This window comes from Engraulis encrasicolus, chromosome 16 (assembly GCF_034702125.1).
Source record: "Engraulis encrasicolus isolate BLACKSEA-1 chromosome 16, IST_EnEncr_1.0, whole genome shotgun sequence".
NCBI classification, from domain to species: domain Eukaryota; kingdom Metazoa; phylum Chordata; class Actinopteri; order Clupeiformes; family Engraulidae; genus Engraulis; species Engraulis encrasicolus.
Window position 1 is genome coordinate 27,193,687 of NC_085872.1, and position 26,426 is coordinate 27,220,112.

Genomic DNA, 26,426 nt, shown 5'->3' on the forward strand with positions numbered 1-26,426 from the left:
ATAGTCTTTTCCTGAGCTGCAGAACCACTTCCTTATCACAACATGAGTCTCTCAAACTGGTGACTGTAGAACCACTTCCCTATCACAACATAACGGCTCTCTCAAACTGGTGTGAGTGTCTCAAAGGTCTGTCTAGACAGACATGGACATTGTTGCATCAGTTGACCTGTAGAAGGATATAAAACCGACAAATAATAAGAATGTAAGGCAAGTCGATGCTACAAAATGGCATGGTAGGCCTACATTCAAGGAAAAACTTTTGCTGAAACACATGTGCGCACATGCACACAAATTCGTAAATTCAGCAGTGTTGGGCAAGTTACTCAAAAACAGTAATGCAATACTGATTACATGTTCCTGTCTTTTCAAAATAATCCCTTACACTACAATATTGTTATAATATTTAAAATGTAAGGTGACACTACTTTTGCATTAGGCCTACTTTAGTTACTTTCACCGAAAGAACTTTAGGCCTAGATATGGATCTGGCCATTTATTGCAGTGTAAATCAAGCTCATGAGTCATGACTTCCCATCCCATTCAGGAATAGCTTCTTTCTGACCCATACCACTAAAATCCAGGATATTGCAATGCATTGTAACTTAAGGATAGCATTGTAACTAAGTAAATATTACAGATTTTTGCCCTGTGATGCCTTGAATTACTGCATTAAGGCCTACAGCTAAAAGTAATGCATTACAGTAATTAATTACTTTTGTATTGCGTTATGCCCAACACTGAAATTCAGCAGTGTTGATTCAATAGCCTACGTGGAGAGTAGGCCTTCCAACACTACAGGTGTTGATTTCAGCTCTAGAAGTGTTGAATGGGCAAATTTTACTGATCAGCATTATAGAAATGGATTGATTTTAAACTGTTGTATGTGCAGCTGGTGGGCCTATAACGCACAGAAATAGGCTTTGTAGCAAGCAGCAATACGGCAGCATGTAGGCCTAGTTGTAGCAAGTGAAGTGATGTGATGTGGTCGTTTCGTATAGCCTACTTAGTTAGGCTATATATTTCTTTTTGACCGACGGCAACAGTCAAGCCACGAAAAACATCGCTATGTAACAAAAAATAGACTAGATAAATACATGTTAGGCTACTTACAGGATTTTGTCTGTCAGAAGGAAAAAAGATATCTCCGTTTCGACGTAGCTCCCTTTTCAAATCGCCAACCTAGTGTCTGCACACCTGCAACTGACCATTTATCCAAAACTGCGCTCACATTGTTGATAACAGGCCTAATAAATCGCGCTGAACTCTGTGAGAAAAGAGGACCGGTCAGGGGCATGTCGCATAGTTGAAGAGAAGTTCAGACGTATTTTCTGTAACAATTGAAACGCGGCCAAGCAAACTGTCTTCTGAACAGTCGGCAGGGAGGCGCAAAATAGCCTAACACTAATCCAGATTAAAGTGACCCAACTATAATCTATTTTGGTCCTAACCTGTGGTGTTGACTCCATGAAAGAAAACATATCTAAATGACCCAGTACAATTTTTGTTTAGGCCTTTCTGCTAATTGGCCTCCGTTAAACCTACTTGAGCCAGCAACCATTAAAAGAATAAAACTAATATGAATAAAATGATAGCAGACCCACCCACACTTTACAAGTAGGCTACTCCATGATGCTGGGCTGGCTCGCAGTCGCTGTGACCAATAATTGTCAAAAAGACTTCCAAGGTAACTCGACTGTTTTATTATTTTATGTGTCATGAAAAAGGTAACATTAGTGAATGGGTAACATGAATTCTGGAAATAAACAACAAAAAATCTCACACAGTGTACCTTTAGTAAGCATATATTATGATGTGGATGTGAAAACAATAAATGGTAATTTTGTTGTGAAAGGGTCTGCCATTTTGAGGCTTTTCTGCCCACCATCACGGCTTGATTTAATTTCTTTCCACTTAACTATTAGGCTGTTAGGGTGGCGCACACAGTTTTTTTTAACCCTTTATTATCCTTGAAAAACCTGTAGGCGTGCTGGGTGACTACAGTCATGTAAATGTGCCATTTCTTGTTATGTTCCTGCTCTGGCCATACATGGAACACCCCATTCTACAGTCATAATTGGACGTGCATGCGCCGCTCATCTGTCCCTTTGCAGACTAATTTGCTAATGGCTACCTTTGAGGAAAAAAAATGTTAAGTATTGCATGACAAGTACTTAAATCAAATCAACAGTAGTTTTTGTTTGTAGAATTACAGTAGCCCGTTTCCAAAATATGCAGTATGTTTGCAATATCTTATGTCCAAAATGTTGCATTCACCTGCCTGAAATGTATCTAATTAGACAGTAATACTACAGTAATACCACAGCAAAACTGGAGTTTTTAACTACACAGTACAACTCAGTCTCTTTTTCCTTTCAAAAGGGAAGAGGGCTGTGCTGTGGCTCCACCCTTCGGTGTGTCTTAAGGTGCTGGTCCAGGTGACTCTTGCGGATGAAGCAGCGCCTGCACACCTCACAGGCGTGCGGACGGTCACCCGTGTGGGACCTCTCGTGCCTCTTCAGGTGGCTCATGCGCATGAAGCTGAAGCCACAGATGCCGCAGCGGTACGGCCGCTCCTTGGTGTGCTTGGGCATGTGCCGCTTCAGCTGGCTGAGGTACGGGAAGCCCTGCTCACAGTACCTGCACATGTAGCGCCTCTGCCTGTCCGAGCCGTTTGGCCTCTGTGTGGCTTCCCCGGCTGCCACCCCCACCACCTCTCCGCCACCATGGTCCGCCGTAAACCCGAGTGCCAGAGATGCTTTCTCAGCAGGGGTGTGGTGGAGGTCCATGGGCAGAGCGGCGGAGTAATTTTGGGACGGGTTGGCTTCACAGTAGGACAGACTCTGTAGGAAGTGGTCTGGCAAGGGATTGTCCAAGGTTCCCATGTGGCTGTCTGTGGATTTCTGTGACTCCAGATCCGAGCTTGAGCCTCTGCCCTCTGGCTCCACCTGGTGGCCGCTCTGCAGTGGACTCAGTGGATGCTGGAGTAAGATGCCATGGGGACCGCTGTCTGCCCCATCCTCTGCTCCTGAGCTCAGCATACAGGTGTGTCGCCTCTCCATTTTTATGCTGCATACCTGTGCTTGCCCTGTTGTTGGAAAGACAACAGGAAAAATGTTGGGAACATTAAAGAAAACTATCACACATCACTCAGAACCCTTCTTTGCTGAAGAATACAAATATGTGTACAGTACAGGTAGAGAGTTATGGATTACTTTTAGATTGACTCTATAGAATAATACATCCGTTTATTATAACTCAGTCCTATATTTCAGGGCTTGACAGTAACTTTGTGTTCTCTTATTTTTCTGTTGCTGTACGTCATATACCCAAGCATACGTAAGTGACCTGCCAAAGTGGCTTGTGATACTGAAATTATTATTAGCCAGCCAGGTTTTACTAGCCTGGCGACGCCATCCTATGTACTCTAACCAAAGATTTTGGCTCCGCACCTAGTCTGGCAAAAGCCTCCAAGCTCTATTCGTTCACTGTTTAGCCAATCAGCAAACACTTGAGAGTGGTGATGCAGAACTCACCCATGAAATCTGTTACTGATTGGTTAAGGTAACTATATTCACACTTTTGTTTTGCTACGCTATATCGTAACAATCATGCTAATAAAGCAAAATATGGGTTTTAATTTGAATTCCAAACTCCAATGAATTTAAATGGCAGAGTAAGATCAGACCATCTGACCCACCCTCCAGAGATGGATTCCTCTTTGCATTTGCCAGATTGTTTGACGGAGTCAACAGTCGCTTTTGCCCATGCTAAGGTTTTACTCCTTTTTGACTGGTTGGCAGTAGAGTGTGGCTCGGGCCGTTTTTTTCTGTTCGAGCCCGGCCCTCAGCCGACAGAAAAGTGATCGACACCGACCCGAGCCCGAGACTAATTAAAATGTTAGTGTCCGAACCCGTCCGAAGCCCGAGACCACTGTAATAACAACAGAACCTGTGCGCAAGCAAGATTTTCTATGTGGGCTCCTCCATACTCAAAATAGCACGTGATAAATAGCCAGGATAGGCAAAGACGTTAGGATGAGGCAATTTGCAGTAGCCTAATTTAGTTACACACGCATAGTAAGTATAAACACACACACACACACACACACACACACATACACGTGACAGCGCAGCTTATGTTTCTATGTACGAGTTATTGAGCTTGTGAAGGATGGTTGCCTGATGGTCTTGTTAACTTATTATTTATAAAAATGCGACATCGCCGACAGCACTGAGTTATATCAGCTGTCAATCAATGCCGTGCGGAGAGAGAGAGAGAGAAAGCGAGATAGAGAGAAAGTTTAAGTTTCCAACTTGCTGCAGCATTCCAACGGGACTCCGCGTGCTTTATTCGCGCTCTGCTTGCCTTCATTGCCCGTTTGACAGCGCCAGGTTAAACTGAAAATGAACAGCGATTTGGGAGGTGGTCACCAAGCAATCTGCGCGAGAGAGTTACACCAGGCGCGAAAATGAACAGCGATTTGCGATGTGGTCACCAACAATGCAATCTGCGCGAGAGAGTTACACCAGGCGCGTGCACGCATCATTCACAATGTATGATGGAATTACTCGTTTGATGTGGACAAGATAATTTATTGGTCTCCGCCATTGAGTGTGGTGGCGTTGTTGTGAAGGATGTTTGCCGAATTAGGTTAAGTTTCGGCGCTCTTTTCTCTGCTGATAGACGACCCCAGCCAGAATGTAAAGCCGTCTATTCTTAAAACAATGCAAAACGCCACCAATGAAAATGTGAACAAACGTCCATAAAAATGACAGCCAATGCATTTTCAAATAAGATCTGTGATTGATTTTCGCGGCTCACTTCTGAGGGGAAATGTGGCTTGCTGCTTGCCCGAGTCAAATTTGTCAGTAGGCTAAATAAACAACGACGCATGGGGTGCCGGGTCAGCCAGATGGAAAAAAAGAGATCTTGATGTAGACGTGCCCATAGCCTTGCCTACTTGGCGTGATGCAGATGACTGTGCTACGAGTTCATTGAATATGTATGTAGGCATGGCAGATTTTAAATGCAGGTCTGTTGATTGTGTTGGGCTATAATATTTTTTCTATAACCTTGCGAGCCGCCAAGTCAGGCGTCTCGCGAGCTGCGCAATGAGTAACAGGGCTATAAGCTAACCCCGAAGAACAGTAGCCTGTTTGGCCCTCCAAGAGAATGCCATTTCCCCTGATGTCCATGCGGTCAATATAAAATCAGGAAAGGTTGCACGCACATAGTTACAACTGTAGCCTACAGTAAAAGTGACACCAATTAAGAACCTACTGTACGTGAAGGACATGACATGTCACAGCGGACAAAATAGTAACAGGAAACCTCTCAGCCCCTACCTTACACTCCACGTAGCGTGTGTGTCTTCTTAGTTATCCATATTATGGTCCTTGCTAGCCCCATGCTGGAAATGTAATCCTTGGCGAACAATGCAGTGACAAACTTCGTCATTTTATGTTCAACATTCAAGACAGCCTCGAAGGCATGGCCTACACTAGGCCTACAGCAAAAGACCATGCGTTCACTGACAACAGTTGATTTGGCAAGCAAGTTCACTCGGCATCCCTGCTCGGCTGACTCGGAGTGGGCGTCCAAATGTTGCCACTGGTAACTGGCGCGTGCATACAGCCAATAATAATCACTGGCACAGTAGCCTACCAACATTTTCATTTATGCATATTAAATTACTTATTTTTTATTAACAAAACTGCCGTTTGCATGAACTGAAACGTTTCCTCTGGTTGCTTACAATTTTCACAATGTCTGTTTGCTTCAAGCCCGAGCCCGACCCGAGTCCGACAGATATTCTATTTTTGTTGTCCGAGTCCGGCCCGGCCCGTCGGGTTCCGACCAGGCCCGTCGGGCTTCGGTCGGGTTGCCATGCTCTGGTTGGCAGGTGCCACTGTCAAGCCCTGCTACATCCATTTTAGAAAGGCCCTCCATCCATTACCTTCTCTCCAGCTCCCATCTGGTGCAGGGGGTGTGAGCACTATGGTATCATCCACCTGTATCTCCTGTTTAATGCTGCATGGCAGATGTCTGTTGCACTCCTCTTTTGTTGTGGAACTGGTCTATTGAGAAGAAATTCAGTTCCTGAATGCTGAATTAGATGATTTGTAATTTGAGGATTTATTGTTATTGAATAACAACAGTGCAAATGGTAAACAGGGCTTTTTCTGAACAGGGAAATAGGGGCGCTCCACCCTCATACCTCTGCGGGTGCGCCCTCATACTTAAAAAAAAAAAAATATATATATATTTGAGCACCCCTAGTAAATTTCTCAATCACGGGGGACACACCCCCGCGCCATTGAGGGCTGCCCCCTAGCACGGGTGAGCCATAAATGCAATTTCGTTGTGTGCAGAGTTAACTTGTGTGCTGTGGAGTGCTGTGTCACAATGACAATGGGAGTTTCCCAATGGGCTTTCACTAACAGAAAAGTTTTTGAAGGATTTGCTGGTGGCAAGGACAGACAAATGAAAGATAAAGCCATGCCTTCTGAGACAAAGCCAACGCGTGCTCTCCCAGACCTAGCAGTGGGGCTCACAAAGCTGTGCGGAAAGGTCAGACGAGAGTCAGGCAACGCTCAAAATCAAAGCCAAAAATCTGCATAATGCACAATATTTGTTGTTTCATTTGGAATCCATTGGTGTCATAAGGACGAATATTTTGAGGCATCCCAACATTTATGGACCTGACTGCATACATTTCAAATTAATAAGTGCCCATTATTTATATCCTATAATAACTTTGGATTAAATTAATCCAAAGTTATTACAGGGTATTGGTTGGTTCCTGGAGAAATGAAGGGTTAGGTACTGGTACCTTGCTCAAAGGCAATTCAGCTATTATACAAGTTAGGGATTCCAACTGGCAATGGTCTCTAAACCAACTCCCTAACCATTCGGCTACGACTTCCTAACAGACATCATGCATCTGTCTGTGTGTACTAGGCATCGGAGACATCTGTTCCAGTGATATAAGAACTCAACCTGTACAAACATCAATGGCAACACCAGTAATAGGTTGTCTTTTGTGTTCATTTGTTGTTGGAAAACAGGCCAATGCATATAATGGATAATGTGGTCAAATACTGTATATCTAATAATTATGCAGGCAATGCAAGATCAATCATTTAATCATTCAATCATTTAAACCTCATCCAGTCGTAGGTATACTAGAAAAACACATTCTGAAATAAGGGCTTACATGAGCTTGTGCACAAACTTGCAGCTGTTGATAAGTTTCTGGGGATAACCTCAAGTCTGTCCACCCAGAGACGGGCTGCTGCAAAGTGGTCTGCCCCGTCATGTCCTTGTCTCTGTTTTCTGGAGAAAGAGCAGCAGTTAGAAAAAAATAACACTTGCAGCTATTCAGTTGTGCAAATATCCATGCACATTTCTCCACAGTTGCAAATTACTCCCATTTTTACAAAAGAGGATCTCAACGAAGTGTTACGTAGGTAGGTTGGAGTCTGAGAGGAACCAGTTGCTGGAACTGAAAGGAAAAGTTAGCGTGGTCATTATGTATCTATTCTAGCTTGAAATGTAGCAAAATCAGACTTACGATACAAAGCTATATCACACTGGAGTTGAACAGTTTCCTGGTCATTCCTGTCGTTTACGCTTTCCTGTCTTTTCCCGATAGCTCCCGTGAATTCATTTTGAGATCCAGGAAGACCTCTGTCATCGGTCAGTTTGGTGTTACTCGTTGTAACTTCATTTTCAGCCCGACATCGAGATATTTCTAGAATCGAGGCTGTGTAGTCCTCCATTAATTTACCGATGTCTGCCACAGCAGACTTCACCAGAACCTCCATGATGGAGGACAGTTGACTGTAGAAAACCTCCAGCTCTAACATTATGTGCACTGGAAATGACAGTAGATGCTACGCTACGAGACAATGCCAGAACACAAGAAGCATTGACTAGCATCGAGCTTTCTCATTGATTGTCCCGTATGTTGATTAGGAGGTCACTACAATCAATCCCGTCAGTATAACAGACAAGCTCCCAGGCAGGTTTTTCATAGGTCACCGCTATTCGGGACAATACGGTGCTCTGGTAACTTATTTGTGTTATTTTAGCAATGGCGTCATTCGATCCCCAATTGTGTCCTAAATTATAACAATTTTAGATGTTCTAATAACTGGTAAAAGCAGTCATCATGTGAAACACCCATTGAACAATGGTAATTGATTGTAGACATTACACAATAGGCTTTCTAATGACAAAAGGAGCATCACCCCCCCCCCCCTTTATTTTTTATTACAGTATTATTGTTTAATACTATTGTATATCATTATTTTTGTTGGTGGCAGAATTATGATTGAGTAAACAAGCAATGCGCCACACTGTGGATTGCTAATATAACATGCATTTCCTTGCACGGTGCCAGGCTTCATCGCGTCTACTGTAGGCCTATGCCTATGTAGTCAGTGTCTGTGTTAAAGTTGGAACTGGACTTAAGCTGCTGCTGCCATACCTGGTGTTACATGTGGAATAAAACTATTGTAGTGAAATGGTATGCTGAAAACAAGCCATTCAGCTTCGCCAACAAATATAGAAGAATTTGAGACAGAATTAAGTCCCTGGACATCGCGGTGACCAGAGGGAAAAAAACGTGTCCCTGCTTGACGCGACACCAGCAAACACAATGGACTGTCAGTCGTTTACCGTAAACATTCGACTAGAAGAAAACACTAAATTTCCCGAAGTCCAGTTACTTTTGTCGACAAATAACTGACGTCACTTGCAAGCAGTGACTTAATATTCATGAAAGGCATCCTTGACTGGCATGTCCCATCACAGACATCCTATAGACATTTGTGTGTCCCATATGCCAGCAACCACGACTAGTGTCCACCTGAAATTAAAGTAAAATTATAGCAATAATGACCAGTTATTTGAGTTGAGTGAGAGAGCTATGGAGAACAGTGGTCATAATGTCAGCCTCTCTCAATCTTCCCGAGCTAAAATGCTTTTATTAGATCAGTGTCTGGGATTCCATTTAGGATGAGTTTGAATTGCAGGATGTTGTTAAGGGGCCATCAAGCCAGCCAGTCCGGCTCCCATTTACGCATATCTGTTTTTTTGGTATCTGGTAAGAAGGCAAGGTATTTACCTTCATTGCTTAACACTATACAAATGAAATTAAAGTCAATCGTTCAGTTTTTTTCTCTCAAAAAGACGGCACCAGGCATCTGTTTTTAAACAGACATTACCATCTAGTATCTAGTGCATCTAGTGCAACTACTGCCTACTAGTGCATCTTAATTACTGTATTTCATGCCTTTCTTGCATTGACTACCAGCTTGTTGCATCTAGCTATACTGCCACATGATACTTTTGTGGTATTTCACTTGTAATTTTCCTACTGATTTGCAAAGTATGCCTCGCCTGATTATCTACTGCCCATTGGGAGAGTTCTCAAAACTTTCCACCAAGCTAATGGAGATACAGCCCACAACTACTGTTTTAAGAAATTGTTCAATGTGTGTACATGTAGGTTATCGACAATTATGTCAGCCATCTCTGATGCCTGGCAAAAGTATTCAAACAACCTAACGATTACATTTTGCAAAGTGCTATCAGATCACAGCCACACCACAATATCCACCATGCTGAACTGATATTTGATCTTAAAATAAGCCTAGATTGCATTCACACAGAAAATGCAAAGGTGGATGCAAGGTTTGTGATCACCTAGGCCTATGGCACATATCTGAGAGGGGAGTACAACATAGAGATCAGTCTATTCATTTCAATGTGACAAAACAGAACAGAGGGGAAAAAGGGGAAAATGACTGAACATTTTTAAATAGAAAATGGGGAGCACAAAATAATATACACGTATGAAGACCAAAAATGTGCTGTGCATAGGCTTACCAATGCTTTATATGTCTGTACAACATGTGCCTTCCTAAATCAAAGGAGATAAACCTGCGAACAGTCAAGGCCTTGTCTTTTGGTCATTAATAACGTTTGTGCTATATGTGTTTATTGCAATGTGCAATAAAGTGTATAGTGTCTGTTTTGTATCTGTGTATTGTCAGCTGCCAGACACCTTAGTTTCCCTCTGGATGAATAAAAGTACTCTACTACGCTATTTGGGTATGTGAACTGAATGTTGTACTCAAGTGTATGCTTATATGTTTACTGCAATGTGCAATAACAGGCCTATTGTGTCTTCGTGTATGTTTTATATCTGTGTATTTATGTAAGCTGTCAGACACCTTAATTTCCCCCGGGCTTATAAAATTACTTGGTCTAGGCCTACATTTAAATCTTAATCAGGGTAAAATTTTGCTTTAGAGGTAGTAACCCAAGTTCTTCGATAGACAGCAGAATTTCAGGGGGAAAAAAGAGAGATATGCATGAATTGCATGGATGTAGCCTAGTACAATGAGAAGGCTACCATTTTTTTAGGAAATGAGGAGAAGTAAAATGGGGCAAGCACACTATACAAACTTTCATTGAGAGGTGACACCACAAATCCGAGAGCGACTTGCTCTTGTCCCTTAACGTTACAGTAGTCTACATGTGGGTCATTTCACGTGAAATCAGACACTTTGGGACTCGACCAACACGGATTTCAATCACACTTGCTGTGCCTGTTTAGTAGCAAGGTAGCACCCAAGAACTGCATTTTTGTGAATCTGACACCAATATTAACTTAACCTTTAAGGGAGAAACAGACTAGCGAAGGTTTATATGAGGGTAGGACACTATGCATTCAGCCTTGATTATATCCGTCAGTGTAAGTCACAAAAATATATCCGTGGTGTTATTGGAAAGCTCTTTTCTGGCTCTACAAATTACACAACAGCATGGAACACAACAACCCTCAGAATATGAATTATCATAAATTGAAAAATTAAAAACTGAATATCAAAAATTTTATATTTTAAAATGGCCAGTTCCTTGTCTTGTCCCAAAGTGTCTGATTTCACGTGAAATGACCCATGTGCCAGTTTCAACTATTTACCACATGACCAGCACATGTAGAAATTGAGGACTGACCTAAAAACCTACTGGTAAGGAGGAAAAAAAAACGGGGTGCGTGTATTCTAGTATTACGGTACTAGTCCACCCCTCCCATCGCTAGTGTGTGTGGTTTTTCCAAGTAGGGGAGGAGACAGGACAGGAGGAGTTGCGACGAAGAGGGAAGAGAAGTGAACAAGGCGAGGAAGATAGCTAGGAAGGTGGGTTTTAAAACCAGTACAAAAGTTCGTGTTCATTCAATTTTGATAATTGTGTGACGTCTTATGGGTGTAACGTGTATTGCGGTTAAGAAGAATTGTGAAGGATTCACACTGAAACAGTGAATGAACGACAGGGCATAACGCCCTAATTTCGTTCAGCAACGTTTGGGATTACAATCACTTCCTACCGCTTGGAAATCAGTATCTGGCAATAGCACAGCCTCTGTCGATAGGCCGAGACACGACCACACTCCGGATTTGCTACGAAAAGACAAAGGTAGACATATTGATCGAATGAATTATGGTCATCTATGCGTGTTTTTGATTAGTCTTTCATTTAAATGCCACTTTCCCACAAACCTCCCTGTCGTAACTGTAATTATGTTGGCATGCATACGATGAAGTTGGTTGGGTTGGCGCTAGCTAGCTTTTTGGCTAACGTTAGCTAGCTAACCATAGCAAGCAAGTGGTTACCGCAACGCATACTTTAGATTGCTAACAGATAGCACTGTGCTCCTGGTTAGCAGGGGTAGTCATTCTCTACATTTCGTCCCACATAATGTCGTGCTGTATCTACATAAACAACCCATACCAGTGTGTGGTTTTATACTTGCGGTCTTTAGGCAGAGGCGGTTTTAGAAAATTTGCCCTGGGGTGGCGGAGGGGGGGCGATAGGTCCAGAGGGGGGGCGGAGGTGCGGGGAGCAATTTATGGGGGGAAATAGTTTTAACTCCCATAGTCATATAAAAATTGTTTGTAACACCAAGGAAAACTGATTACACTACCTAATCAGTGTTGTCTATAATTCCATAAGAATTCCTTCAGAATGTGAATGATCAACATCCATTCAGATGCCATATCTATGGTCATTAAGGTGAGTGGTAAAATTACTGGTGCCAAACATAAAATCATGTCTGCACTGTAGGAGCCATTTCTTTATTTTCCATTGAGTTCATTTACCTGCCAGGCCTAACAATCCCTTTCGTTTAATGGTGGTTTTGAATTGGGCTCCCAGTCAGCCACTTTCTCACATACTCTCCCAGTTTACTCACCTTTGACCTGTAGAGTGCACAGGTGAGTAAACTGGGAGAGCACCTGAGGAAATGGCTGACTGGCCCAACCCTGAATAATGCTCAGTTTGAAAAGGCTAAATGAGCCTTGTAAAATTTAGACAAGAAAACATTTTGAAAAGCCAACCTTAATCTTGGTTCTTGGATTTTGGTCATGCCCTCCTGATGCTGCTCCTCCTCTCCCTCATGCTCCTGCTCCTACTCGCACTCCTCTCCCTCATGCTCCTGATGCTGGCCACACGCCTCCTCTCCCTCCTGCTGCTCCTCCTCCTCTCCCTCCAGATGCTGCTCACACTCCTTCTCTCCATCATGCCCCTGATGCTGCTCATGCACCTCCTCTCCCTCCTGCTCCTGCTGGTCCTCTCTCTCATGTTCCTGCACTTCATGCTCACAATCCTTTCCCTCTGGTGTATCCTCTGTCTGCTCTTATACCCCTGTCTGCTGCCTCTCTTGTCTACTCTGCTGTCTCTTACCTAGATAGAAAAGAGATTGAAAATTAGTAGATTACTGTCATGTAGATGTAGCTCTGTACATGTAATTTTACACTCACACACATCTCTAGAAGTTAGCCTACCCGCTCAGGGAAAGATGTAAATAGAATGTTTATGTGTGTTCCAGCAATTCAGTGAAGTAAGGAGTCTGGGTAGGCTGAATACAAGCGTTGCATGTGGCGATTTTTTTTAGAGTGATGCAAGTGAAGTGCGCAGCTAATTGTAGTGCCGCGTTCGGATTATTGGCACTTCATTTATCGCTTTTGCATACAGTTTTCAACCTGCCTGCAGCTGCCCGCTGGACTCTGTCACATTTACCCTTTTCCCCAATCACCACCAGGCAGTCAATTAGACTGTGTAGAGCTCTAGTAACGGTGAAATAACAGCTGTACACATGCACGGACGAACGTGCTGTTTCGCTAGTGAGCAATGTTTACCATGGTACTGACGTTGGGTTCTGACAGCAACATCGCACATGCTAACACATTTTTAAATGAATCTACTACAACTACCAGAGCCCAGAAAAAGCTGCTAGCGCTAGTTTTGGAACTGGTTGTTAGTTAGCTAGAACTATGTGTGACAGGAACACAGCCCTTATAGAACAGGGACACGAATAGCAGGCCATCCTAGCTGTGGTGGATTATGCTAAAACCAAAATAAATAACTGGATTCCAAAATTGTGACTCCGTACAGGGCTGGCTTAATTTACATGCAAAGGGTTTCAATGATTTTGACCAACCTCTCCCTCCCTTGTTCATCGTTTTCACGTAACTGAATAAATCCCAGCTCACTCTTCATGAATGAATCAACTGGTGGGTGGTGGTGACGGTGGAGGATGCAGCGAGCGAGGTGTTTCTCACGACTGGCAGAAAGGGCAAAACCATTTCGAAATTCTAGTGGGGATGTAGCCGGAGGACGTTTTAAAAAGTAGTCTTCTTGGGTGGGTCAGGGAGAATACAGTAAGCGCATTTATGTGAATAAACCACTATGTTTGAAAAGTAGAACTGATACTTAAATTGGAAATAAAATGGGGTGGCAAATGGGGAGGCAAAATATATACCTGGGGAGGCAAGTGCCACCCCGTGCCACCCCGTAAAACCGCCCCTGTCTTTAGGTTGTGTTGTGGCCTTCGTAAGTAGTGCTAGGGTACCGTACAATGGCCAAGTCAAAGTCAGCGTTTGTGCTCATCATGAATTCCCAAAGTAATGCTTTTTCGCCTCGATAACGTTGGGGTTTTGGTAGCGATAAGGTGGTTATTGTAACCTTTCAAAACTAGCCCACCGTGTTGCCGACACGTTATGCTAGTTAATGCCAGTGCTGCTGTCTCCATGGGACGTTTGTAATTTGATTGTTTGTTGTAACCTTTGTTTCTCGTCACCGAATCCATAATTTCCCAAATGTTCATCCAAAGTTGCAATAGATAAACTTACGTGTTGGTTTTGGGTGGCCTTATAGGCTACGTTATGGTGCCGTCGTTTTCGCCATTACTACTTTTATAATTAATTTTATATAAGTTTCGATACACATACGGTGGATGGTTATCATAAGTACGTGCTTTGGAAAGTCGCACAAATGTGGCATGATTCTCGCCGTCATATGAACGCTGTTTAGTGGAGCAGTACGACGCTCTCCCGCTCGTTCCAGGGTGGCTTTCACGTCCGAATTCGAGGCGAGGTCAAAGCCCATGAACACCTGTGCTCGCGGAAGTGCACGCCCTTGCTAGCTAAATGTAAACTTGGGCGGCGCAGACTCTCAACAGGTACCGCATTAAACTAAATAGCGCCGTGTTTGTTTGTGATAATGTAGAGCTAGAATAGTTATAACTTGTTAATGCATCTGTAACAATACAATTATGTTGTGTTTTACGTTCGTTGACCTAACGGGAGTTCAACTAAGTTTCGTGGCAAAAAGTGACTCCAAGGAGTTCACCCCTTGTGGCCTTGAAAAGCCTTTCGCTGAATACACCACCTTTTTATGAACACATGTTTTAAGCAGTTGAGTGAGTGACATATCCAAGCATTCAACATTCAGTAATGTAGCTGGTGATTGGAAGAAAACGTTCAGATACAAAGCGAAACTCGACGGCTCCTTGTTTTGTGTTGCTAGTTGGGAGAATGGGAAGCCAGTCAGAAACCTGTTGAGTGGGTATTTGTTGAATGGGCGTGAGGTGGGTGGGGGAGGGGCAGGCGTGGTTGTGTGTTTTTAATGAAACCACTTTGGAAGGGCCACCGTAACCCCCCTCAACACAGAATTTAATTGTCAAGGAAAACGATGTCTGACAAGGTGACAGCGTATGATTGTTCAAACGTGTGTGCGTGAGTTAGGTTGAGCCACAGCTGCTGGACGGTTTGTTTGTCCGGAAAGTTGTTTGGTCACCGTCCACACAACAGTGAGAGATGGTTGAGATTTTCTGTTCATTCCACGTCCTGCGGGCGTGTCTCCTTTGCCCTAGGTTTTCCATAGGGAACACGAACGAGTTGTGACATGCATGTAACCCCTCTAACCCAAATCAAACAAAACAGTCGAGATAAAATGGTCTGTAGTCGCCCAAGTCTCGTGATATCATTTTTTTTATTAAAAGTTACGTGTTGGTAACGTTGTGCTGCCCGTTAAGGCAGACGTATCATTTTTGAACCGCTGTAATGAGAGGTTTATAGTTACGAGAAGGGTGTGTCCGTCCTACACGGAAGGGAGTTGTTTGGTTTGAAAAGAGACTGAGAGACTCAGAGAATAGAAACATTCACCTCTGGGCTCTCTCTGGTTACCTCATCGTTTGTCTTCAAACTTCTTAGCTTTGTATTGGCTGTTTCATTCAGATGACACAGCTGACAAGACCAATATTACCTCCTGGTCAGACAGCAATGGCCCACACTACTCTCATAGCTGACTGTGCAGTGTCCAGTGTGCCTAAATGAAGCATGGCAAACAAGTCACATGCACGAATGCACCACCACTGAAGTGAATGGGAAGCATCAAGGAGGGGATTCTAGAGCAGGGTTTCTCTTACTGCTGCTAACATGGCACTAGTGTGTGAGATGCAGGGACAAACTTGTTTGCTGGGAGCGTTTGTGTTCCAAAGTTCAGGGAGGCGTTAGCCTGGAGCCCCGCCAATGCTAACGGTTTGGCTCCTCTCATTCAAATTTGCCCTTAGTCAGCAGGGCCAATGATTCTGGCCCAGCCACACCAGCATTTTAGTCCTGTACTGTCCACCATTATGGTCAGCCCCACGGGACCTCTGGGGCTACTATAGTAGTAGTAGTAGTGCACATTTTGTTTAGGGTAGTATATTTCTATTTCCACACACATACACACACGCATACCAAACAAACCATCATCTGTACGGGGCCTTGCTGCTCTTTGCCTTCTTTTGCAGCACCTGTGCTGAAATCTCAAGAGTTCCTAATTATCTGCGGCCGGGCCATTATACAGGTCGCATAGCCTACTTTGTGCCCGGCGCCTGAGCAGGAGCCTGAGCTGCCTCTGAGCAGTCCTGTGGTCTGGTGCAGCTGCTCCGTGGGACACATCAGCTGGTTATGAATGCGAGTGGGGCGCCTCGCTGAGTGGCCGCTGCAGATGCTCGGTGTGGTATGTGGCATGGGTCCGGCCTCAGCCTCCACTGCCGCCGCCGCCGCGTCCACTTATTGTGTGGGAAGGAAACATATGTCAGCTGCTGTCAGACTCTCTGTGTTGTGCGTTTCTTGCTGGCTTTCTGGCCTTGCGATTGCCTTGCTTGCTTGCTGCTGTGTCACCTTTGTGCTCCGAGCTGTGTAGTGATGCTAGATGGCATTGAGGCATGGGGGGGGGGGGGGGGGGTGTGCATTGGATCAGAACAGTGCTTAGTGGCTTAGCAATCTAATGCCAGTGCCATCCCATTAAGGGACTCTCACACATTAGGTGTGTGGCCAAATTAAATTAACTCTGGTCTCTCTGTAGCTCGGGGATAATGACAGTGTTTGCGTTGTGCCGGTAATAAGCTTGATAATCATGTCAGAATCGCCCCACGTTCGGAGAAGGTGTACCATATCGTTGGTGAATGCTAGTTTGTTTTGATTCACCGTTTTTGTATTGATCCAGCATAGGTGGACTTCATAGGTACTTTTACACTCCTTTACAGTCTTTCATGTGTACTCTCCTCTAAGGTAGGCCATTCTTTAGCGACTTGCAGCACAACACTGTTTCCTGTGACATTTTAAGTAGTCATTGGGCAGTTTGGGCCACATCGGTGCTTTTACTGCTGCTGGCAAAACTGGTATTTTGAACAGGTTCAGGATCATCTTACATGTGTCTGAATGACTGTGCTGGCCTTCATAGGAAGACTACTAGGAACTACACCACTGAACTGTCAGAAACCCTTTGACTCTACAAAAGCACCAGTGTTGTCTCTGGAAGGCATTCCTTAAATGGTTAAGCAAGTGTGTGAATTCGTGTGTCGGGTGGGTGGGTGGAGTTTGGGTCGGTGGGCGGTGTGTTGGGGTGTGTTTGTGTTATCATTGATGGATGGACAGACCATACAGGTGTGTATGGAGGTAGAAAGTAGTGATTTGAGTATGCAAGTGAGAAAAGTCATCATATCATCAGAAGCGACCAGTCAGTGACTCAGAGACGATGCAGACTGACTCACCTTTACTGAAGAGGTGAGGTGTGTGTGTGTGTGTGTGTGTGTGTGTGTGTGTGTGTGTGTGTGTGTGTGTGTGTGTGTGTGTGTGTGTGTGTGTGTGTGTGTGTGTGTGTGTGTGTGTGTGTGTGTGTGTGTGTGTGTGTGTGTGTGTGTGTGTGTGTGTGTGTGTGTGTGTGTGTGTGTTGTGAGAGATGGAGAAGTCTGCTAGGGAAGTGAGTGAGTGAGATGGGCTAATAGGGAGAGAGGTGGATTTCCCACTCATCCAGAGCAGCTGAGACAGGATCTGACATGTCACAGTTTCAGCTGGAATGCGTGTGTGTGCGCGCGCCTGTTTGTGTGTGTTTTCCTGTCTTTCAGAGAGAGTGTGTGTGTGTGTGTGTGTGTGTGTGTGTGTGTGTGTGTGTGTGTGTGTGTGTGTGTGTGTGTGTTTGCTCTGGGAGGGAAAGGGAGAAGGCGGGTGGGAAAACAGTTTCAGTAGCCATCGACGAAACTCACTGCTGTGTCTGTGTTTTCAAGGACAACTGCGTCAGCCCCCCTCCTGCTCTCTCTCTCTCTCTCTCTCTCTCTCTCTCTCTCTCTCTCTCTCTCTCTCTCTCTCTCTCTCTCTCTCTCTCTCTCTCTCTTTACTCTCACTCAAACTCAAGCTCTCCTCTCCTCTTTTGCTTGGTCTCTGACACACACATCCCATTGTTTTCAGGCCCACACCACACGGCACAGCTGCAAATATTTCCTGTGTGTGTGTGTGTAAGGGCCGGGGATAAGTTATTTGAAGTGTAATACTTATTACTTGCCGTGGTGAGGGAGCAGGAGGAGGTTGGAGAGGGTACATTTACAACAGTCATCCCGTCTGGCCTCGGCTGGCCCCTGTTCCACTGCGTTTTGAAAAAATGTGTACAGCTTCAATTTTTTAGATTTGGTTTGAGGTCAGGCCCTCAACTGTTGTGAGATTTGTTTTTGGTCTACCGAGGCCTTCTGTGGGTATTTGCAGTGCCACAGGGACTGTCCTTATTTGTCTTCGTCGCTGAAGTGCTGTTTCACGGTGGTTTTAAGAGTTGTTGCCTGCGTTGTCTTTGTGTCCGTTGGTTTCTGCCCCGACCCTCTTCTCAGCCCCGTTGGTTGCTACCTCCTCGCTGGGTGCCTTACGTCATGCCATTAGGCTACGCTAGCCTTTATTTGCATTTGAAATCCAAACCAAAGGTCAAGCCCATTGCTAGGAGAGATTGGCAAAGAAGCACGTTTGGTGTAAGTACCGCTCATGGATGACCAGTAGTATCCCCCCCCCACACACACACACAGAGACGCACATGACCTGATTACCTGATAACAGTTGTGTAAACCATCTGTCCTCATTTTGCTGTATACAGTTTACTGTCCTTGCCGTGACATTTTATCTACTTGGAACAAAGAATGGGGAAGGTTTTGGTGGACTGGACAGAGTAGCTTTAAATAGGGCTACACAGTTGCTCTTTTAACATGGAGTGCCACATATCTGTCCAGAACACGACAATTCCTCTCTCATCCAGCTGATTTTTGATCTGTTAAAGCAATGTGTACTCCAGAGGCAGATGTCATAGTTTCGCCCCTGGCTTGTCGAGACTCTGACTGGAGCGAGAAGCTGTGATTGCCCCTGAAATTATGTCATCACACATCAGCACAACTTCCTGCCAGCCGGGTGACATCATCATGCCGTCTCGACTCGAGCTGAGACGCCTGGCAGTGGGCGTGCGTTTGAACAGTGGCTAGGGTCGGGAGAGGAGAAGGGAGAGGGTGAGGCTTGTTCCCGTCTTAACACAGCATTCTTAAACCCCCCCCCCCCCCCCCCCCCTGTGCTCCCCCACACAGCCCCACGCCACTCCCTCATCCTAAAAGAAAAGGGGAAGAAAAAAAAAAGAAAAATCCACATGTCAGGGGTGAACTTCTCAAAACCAAAGTAGCTTACTACATTAGCTACTTTGTTGTTTTCAATGCATTTTCCCATTGGCAACTACTGAAGTTGCTAACAGGCTAACAAGTTCTCTTTTGAGAAACTCACCCCAGATGTGTAGAATAAATGCAGGGCTGAGTGTATCAGAGGCCTCGGCTGAAGTTATTTGGTGTCCTTTGAGACTGCAGCGGAACGCTCTCGTGCCAGTAGCTCCTGACAAGAGCCCAGAATAGCAGAACTCTGAGGCCCTGCTCCTCCACAGAAAGCGACAGGCTTTCTCACCTGCAAATAGCTCTCCGCACACACTGCACACCACTGCACCACTGAAACAGAGGTGCTAACAACCAGCCGTGGTGCTCAACTCTGTTCTTTTTCTGGGTAGTTTTCACAAGTCTCCTCTTCTGCTGCTGCTTTTTTTTTTACACACAACTCGCTTTCCTTGAGAGGAAAAAATGCCTATTTAGCCCAAACTGTGATAATTGTGTTCTTTAAAAATAGATCTTCGCTGATGTTTGCCCCTGAGAACAGTTGAAGACATCATGGCCATCTGTGAAGTAGTACATTTCTGACGCAAATGCATACCGTGAAATTATGACTATAGAAGGAGCCATTTTCATATAGCCAGGCTGTTTGAAAAAACATCTCATTGTTTTTCTTTCATACACAACATTGCGGTCCAAAACGTTGTGTATTAACGAAAGACCGTGAAATGCTCAGTGTGCGGGAGATTTGGCATATTGTCTGCTGAGTGACCCATCGGCCTCTTCCGATACACCTGCCAGCTGAGGTGTGCGAAAAAAAATACAAGTTTAACATACAGCCAGGCTAATCTGTAATTCATGGCCATATAGAGAACAAAACCTCTTGCTATCTGGGACAAATGGCTGCCTCTGTTGATTGCGCCTCTATTGTTGCACAGATATGTGTAGTGCGCGCGCACTTAATAAGTTAGATATCACACGATAACCAAAGCCAGAACTGGGTGGCTGAGTGACGCTTCTCCTAGTTGTAGCCAAGAGAGAACCTTTGCCATTCTCCACTCTTGCTTTCACTCTTGTCAGGTCAGGTCAGGGGAAAATGGCAGCGTTGACCTCAGTAATGGACACTTCGGTTACGATGGAGGAAGCGGCATGAGTGTCTAAAGTGGCCATGATCTTAACCGGAACTTGCTCGAGTGGTGTAGTACAGTAGTAGTGTTTATGACTGAGTCTTAAGTCTTGCTGGGAATTAAGGCCTATGAGGCTGCTGTGCTGCCCACAGCCTTTCACTGGAGTGCCTTGCGCACGCATGCACGCGCACACACACACACACACACACACCCATACGTTGACACAGCGCTTAAGTATCGCCAGTCTCATGAGTTATTCATGCTCAGAGTGAGCCATATGCCTACAACCGACTATGCGAACGTCTGCACGCACCTTGTTGTGTATGACCGTGTGTGTGAGTAAGAGCGAGAGAGAGAGAGAGAGGTGCTTCGTAGCACCGCTGTGTTGCCACACCTGCTGTAGGTTGTCTTCACTTTCTTCACAATAGTGTTTCTTTTGGTGCTGCTGGTTCCACCGCTGTATACTCGTTCCCTGCTCTGACACTTCTGTCTTTTCCCTCTTTCACTTGGTGTGGTTTGAATATTAACCCTGTTGTTCTCCCTGGTGTGTTCCGGCTTTGGGTATCTCCCTTTCTCTTTCGCTCTCTCGCTCTCTCGCTCTCCTCTGCTCTTTATCACTGTAACTTAGCTCTCCCTTGCTCTGTCTTTCGCTCTCCGACTATATTGCTAGCCCATTTTGTGGAGTGCCTTTATGTGTGGAGTGCCTTTATGTGTGGAGTGTATGTGTGGTGTGCTGTGTGCGGGGCTTGTAGTTCTATTCTGTGTTCTGTTCTCTCTGTCTCTGTGCCTTGTTAGTTGACACCAATCTGTGTGGATGAGGGTTAATGTGTATGGGAGACCACATGAAAGTATTGTATTACAGCCTTGTGTGCCTGTGTGCGTGAATGTGAATGTGAATGAAGCTGTCTGAGTCATGGCGTGTCTGTCATGCCCACTCTTACTGTGGATCTCTTGTGTGTCGGGGGATTTTTCTCTTTTCATAATTGAGCACTTCACCCTTGATCTCTGCTTACCCTGAATGAGTAACTTCTTACTCTGTCTCTCTGTGCCTCTGTCTCTCCCGGTCTCTCTGTCTCTGTCTCTGTCTGTGTCTCTCTCTCTCTCTCTCTCTCTCTCTCTCTCTCTCTCTCTCTCTCTCTCTCTCTCTCACTCTCTCTCTCTCACTCACTCTCTCTCTCTCTCTCTCTCTCTCTCTCTCTGTCTGCGTGTCTCTCTCTCTCACTCTGTCTGTGTGTCTCTCTCTCACTCTGTCTGTGTCTGTCTCTGTCTCTCTCTCTCTCTCTCTCTCTCTCTCTCTCTCTCTCTCTCTTCATACTGTTTTCTCTGTCTCTCTCTCTCTCTCTCTCTCTCTCTCTCTCTCTCTCTCTCTCTCTCTCTCTCTCTCTCTGGTGTAGCCTTCTCTATGCCTAGTTCTGGTGTTGGGGCTTGCTCTATCTGTGTGTGTGCGTGTGTGTAACACTCTCTCTCTCTCTCAGTGTGTATGGAGCACTGTGAGAATGCGGCGTCTCTCCTGGCCTCCGTGCGGGAGCAGGAGATGCAGTTTGAGCGTCTGACTCGGGCTCTGGAGGAGGAGAGGAGGAGCGTGGGACCACCGGGTACCCTCCCCCGCCCCCTCCCCACCCTGCAGGTAACACCCTACAACTACCACCACCACCATCATCATCATCATCATCACCACAAACCCTGCCCAACCCCATCCCCCTTCATCCCCCATCATCACACACACTCACACGCACACGTCACACACACCAACACAAACATGCCCGGTGTCCGCACTAAAACTCCCCCTTCATCTGCTTTCACTAGCCAGCACATGCCCCCATCCTGCTGTGTTCGTTTCCCCCAGGAACCCCCCCGCCATCTTCCCTTCTGCCATTTCTCTCCAGTGCAGGCTTTACTCCCAGTCCCAGATATCGTGACCTTGTAGAGAACTTGTGTACACAGCACAGACCAAGCAACTCGGGTCAGAAACAACCCATGACAGCGCCAGACTGATAAGCGATGGACACTCCCATGTCCAGTGTTGCATTAGCGGCGCTTGTCCTCTCAAGGCCTGGCTCCATCCATTCCTCCATCCATCCATCCCTCTATCCATCCCTCCCTCCCAGTAACCGGCGTCTCCCGTCACCTCATTACTCACTGCCTCTAGCCTCCATCAGCTTCATTAGGCAGCGCTGCCTCAACCACCAGCATGGCCCTTCACCTACACCATCACTGACCCCCTCTCGCTTGTCACACACACACACACACACACACACACACACACACACACACACAATGTACACTCATGCTTGCCCTGCACAGTCGTCAGATTCCAGCTTGAGTGCTCACTGCTACTCCTACGGGGCACTCCGGAGTCCCTGTCTCCCCTCATGTCGCTACTCCATCATAGTCACCAGTTCTCCATATACAGTCACCCCACCGCCACCCCACCCCACCCACACACCCCCACCCCCACCCCCACCCACCCCTGCCTCATCCATCCTCTTCATTTCATCGTGCTTGTCTCTGCGTGTATCAGTCATCTCCCACCGGCCTACACCCCCTGTACTGTACTGTCCTCCTGACCCTATCACAAACTCGCACGGTCAAGGTGATTGGTGTACCTTTCACACTGTGCTGATCCAGCATATAGGGCCCCCTGCCCTGACCTGCAATCACCTCCTGGCTGCCTGCTACTCCACCCTCCATTCTCCTCTCCTCCATTCTCCTCCATGGCTCCTCCGCTTCTCTCTCCTCTCTCGCTGCTTCGTCCGTCCGTCCGTTCGCCCGCCCGTTCGTTCGTTGGTCCGTCTTCTCTTCACCTCGTTGGTCGTATTCCATCACCTTGTCTGCATGCCTGTAGGCCACATTCTGTGACAACACGACCTAACAGAGCAGCCAGTGTGCTTCCTGTGCTTTTTTTTGGCTTTGGAATGTCAATCTTGGAACTGTCTGACGTTTAGAGAATTTTGTGAGAAATGTCCTCCGACTGTTTTTTTTTTTTTTCCGTTTTTTTTTTTCTTTGGTTATTTTAATTGGATGTCGCCAAAATAATATTCTTTCCTTGTCATCTCTCTTTCCTCCCACCACCTCTTTCTCATTCTCTCCTCTCCACCTTCCTCTTGCTACACCACCATCCCCCACAACCACCACCATTGTGGTACAGCCCGTAGAAAGCTCAAACCAGTTTGGTTAGTCAGTTCCATTATCTGGCAGAGGAGGGGAGAGACAGAGGCCCTTCACCCTCTCCCAGGATGTTGCTCAACACTCGGCTGAAGCAGATGAATATCTGGCTGAGTGAAGGCTCTCTGTCTGTCTTTGCTCAGCCGGGCTTATCGTAGCGGCAGGCTCAGCGCGCACGGACACTCACACACTCACACACGCACATTTACAAACGAGCTGCCACCCGCGCCGCCAATTATGATTTAATTCCGGCAAATGGCCATGCCCAGGTTTTCCCAGGACCTGGAGATGACACTTCCTGTGTGTGTGTGTGTGTGTGTGTGTGTGTGTGTGTGTGTGTGTGTGTGTGTGTGTGTGTGTGTGTGTGTGTGTGTGTGTGTGTGTGTGTGTGTGTGTGTGTGTGTGTGTGTGTGTGTGTGTGTGTGTGTGTGTGGGACCTCACGGTTTGTGCTTATGCTTGACCCCGACTCCACCAGTTATCCCACACACATGGAGAGAACTTTTTGTGAAGCTGTTTAAAAGTTTGAAACACAACATTTTATACCAGAGCCCCTTAAAGAAAACCAAATCCCACTTGGACGCACCCTTTTGTTAGCTTCACACTTCACACTGTCTCGCTTTCATTTTTACACACACACACACACACACACACACACACACACACACACACACACACACACACACTCTCGGGCAAGCAGACACACGCACACCGGTACACAGTTTCCCGTGAATCGGAGCGAGTTTGGTACGGCACTGATAAGTCGTGGCCAGTGCGCGTCAGGCCAGGCAGGACTGTGGAATGCCGCTGCCCTTATCTGTATTCTGTTGACATAGTTAAACAGCATTAACATGCCAGCCGATTCACAGGCCCTACCTGTGGGCAGGTCCGCACACGCAAGCAAGCGCACACACACACACACACACACACACAGACACACACACACACACACACACACACACACACACACACACACACATACATCAGCACTCTCACTGCACTGAGATCAGCCGCTCGTACACAACTGCTTCAGGCACAACGAGGAATGCGGTCAGAGAATTTTTCGAAGAAGGGTTGCCTTGGTGCTCTTCGGAAGAGGGGTTAGGAGGAGAAGGCATCATCACCTTGGCTGTTGTTGCTGCCGCTGTGTGTGGACTAGCTGGTTTTCCTACCCGGAGCCTTGAGCTTCATTTTTTTTCAGGGCCAGAGGCTCGGTAGTGAGTGGGGAGGCATGTATGGAGGAGACACCCATGGCATAGTGACAAAAAAAATGTGCGATAGTTAAGAGGTATTTTAAGACATTAAGTATCTAGGCAATGCTGAAATCTATCCTCTGTCATCATCATCACACGTTGCCAGTGTTTATTTGGCTAACTCCAAAACCCCATGACCATATAATCCCTTTCTCCACCACTAGTTCTACTTGGTGTGAAAGAGCACTTAAATCGCCAGCCAACCACCCACCCACTCACACACAAGCACACGCAAGCACCACAGCAGCCAGCGCCTTTCAAATGCGTGTTGACTCCACCCATCACAATGACAAGGCCACCAGACCAGGCAGCTCCCCCTCTTTTGGCTAGAGGGATTTCATCTGTCCACACATGTACAGACGTGTGTGTGTCTGTGTGTGTGTGTGTGTGTGTGTGTGTGTGTGTGTGTGTGTGTGTGTGTGTGTGTGTGTGTGTGTGTGTGTGTGTGTGTGTGTGTGTGTGTGTGTGTGTGTGTGTGTGTGTGTGTGTGTGTGTGTGTGTTAAAGCGCGTGGCGGCATGTCTTTTAGCAACGAACAGACCAAAGTAAGCAAGGGAGCGCGTGTGTTCCTCCTCCCCCTACCCCGGAAGCTGCTGCCACCATTCTCTTGACCCCCGTCATTGCTCTGCTGGCGTACGCCAACCATCTGTCCTTGCATTTACCCATCAGCCACTCATCCATGTGTGTGTCTCTCTCCTCTCTCCTCTCTCCTCTCTCTCTCTCCTCCTCTCTCTTCTGCTGTGTGTCAGCCCTGACGCCTGGCCTCTTTCAGTCCAGTCCCACTGCATGGATGTGGAGACAGATATCACATATTGACGTGTGTGTGTGTGTGTGTGTGTGTGTGTGTGTGTGTGTGTGTGTGTGTGTGTGTGTGTGTCACAATGTGCCGGGGAAGGGTGGGGGGGTGAGTGATGATGATGTAATTGTGTTCCATGTCCTTCCGTGGCTTGCAGCTTGGAATGTTTGGAGTTAATGACTGCTGTGGTGACTGGCAGTTGTGACCTCGCTGACTGTGAGTCTGTTTGTGTGCGTGTGTGCTCTCCGCTGACATGCCTTCATCTTTTTGATCCCTCCTCCTTTTTTTGACCATAGAACGGGCGTGTCCCTGGTGATGCGGAGCTAGAGCGACTCAAACTGAGCGAGGGATATATCAACGGGACACAGGTTGGTAAAGTATGTGTGTTGGCCTGTTAGTCAGGCCAAGAGCAAAACCATGTCATTTCTGGGCTCGCCTAAAAATCGGTAACTCCTCCCACTTTGGCAGGAAGCATACAACCATTAGCAAACCAAGGGAGGCAAGTTGACCATGCCGTTTGGGAAATGATCACTGTTATGCTCTTGGTCAGATCAAGTCTCGAAGAGATTTGAAAGTCGATGATAATCAGGCTATTGGTGTGTGTGCGTATACATGTGTGTAGGTGCGCAGTGCGCACATGTTTCCTTTCTCCTGCCCAGCTGTTTGCCACATTTTTATGTACACGTCCTCTTGTCCATTCAACATTTTTGTCATGTGTATGCCCGCGCATGAGTTTGCAGAGGAACACATATTGTGTGTGTGTGTGTGTGTGTGTGTGTGTGTGTGGAGGGAAG

At 46.1% G+C, this 26,426-nt stretch overlaps 2 protein-coding genes across 10 annotated transcripts in view; one reads left to right on the top strand and one right to left on the bottom strand.

Moving 5' to 3' along the window:
• Positions 1 to 1,602: 1,602 nt before the first annotated feature.
• On the bottom strand, positions 1,603 to 16,578 carry LOC134465505 (zinc finger and SCAN domain-containing protein 22-like). 3 transcript variants are annotated; one of them, XM_063219192.1, is made up of 4 exons: positions 7,574 to 8,010; positions 7,217 to 7,335; positions 5,957 to 6,077; positions 1,603 to 3,085 (listed from the first exon to the last, which is right to left on the bottom strand). In XM_063219192.1, the coding sequence occupies exons 1-4, from the start codon at positions 7,866 to 7,868 to the stop codon at positions 2,373 to 2,375; spliced, it is 1,248 nt and encodes a 415-aa protein (XP_063075262.1). In that variant the 5' UTR covers positions 7,869 to 8,010; the 3' UTR covers positions 1,603 to 2,372. The 3 variants fall into 3 exon arrangements, with proteins under 3 accessions (XP_063075262.1, XP_063075263.1, XP_063075264.1); XM_063219193.1 differs by lacking the exon at positions 7,574 to 8,010 and adding an exon at positions 14,202 to 16,578 and having other exon boundaries at positions 1,610 to 3,085; XM_063219194.1 differs by lacking the exon at positions 7,574 to 8,010 and having other exon boundaries at positions 1,616 to 3,085; positions 5,957 to 6,072; positions 7,217 to 7,313.
• ctnnd1 (catenin (cadherin-associated protein), delta 1) overlaps positions 11,151 to 26,426 on the top strand; it is a 38,675-nt gene continuing 23,399 nt past the window's right edge. For 3 of the 7 annotated variants that reach the window (XM_063219182.1, XM_063219179.1, XM_063219181.1), the window contains exons 1-3: positions 11,153 to 11,487; positions 21,897 to 22,048; positions 25,929 to 26,000. In XM_063219182.1, the coding sequence (XP_063075252.1) occupies positions 21,902 to 22,048; positions 25,929 to 26,000 (219 nt within the window). In that variant the 5' untranslated portion in view covers positions 11,153 to 11,487; positions 21,897 to 21,901. Of the gene's footprint in view, positions 11,488 to 14,508; positions 14,531 to 21,896; positions 22,049 to 25,928; positions 26,001 to 26,426 lie in introns of those variants that run through there. The other 4 variants (XM_063219180.1, XM_063219184.1, XM_063219183.1 and 1 more) reach the window with 4 other exon arrangements.

What these genes read in the sequence shown, in the direction of transcription:
- LOC134465505 (XM_063219192.1), bottom strand. Translation starts at nt 7,868, where the DNA reads ATGTTAGAGCTGGAGGTTTTCTACAGTCAACTGTCCTCCATCATGGAG. An exon ending in GTGTGATATAGCTTTGTATC is followed by an intron (nt 7,336 to 7,573) that starts GTAAGTCTGATT and finishes CTCTTTCTCCAG; the next exon opens with AAAACAGAGACAAGGACATG. An exon ending in AAGTTTGTGCACAAGCTCAT is followed by an intron (nt 6,078 to 7,216) that starts GTAAGCCCTTAT and finishes TCTTCTCAATAG; the next exon opens with ACCAGTTCCACAACAAAAGA.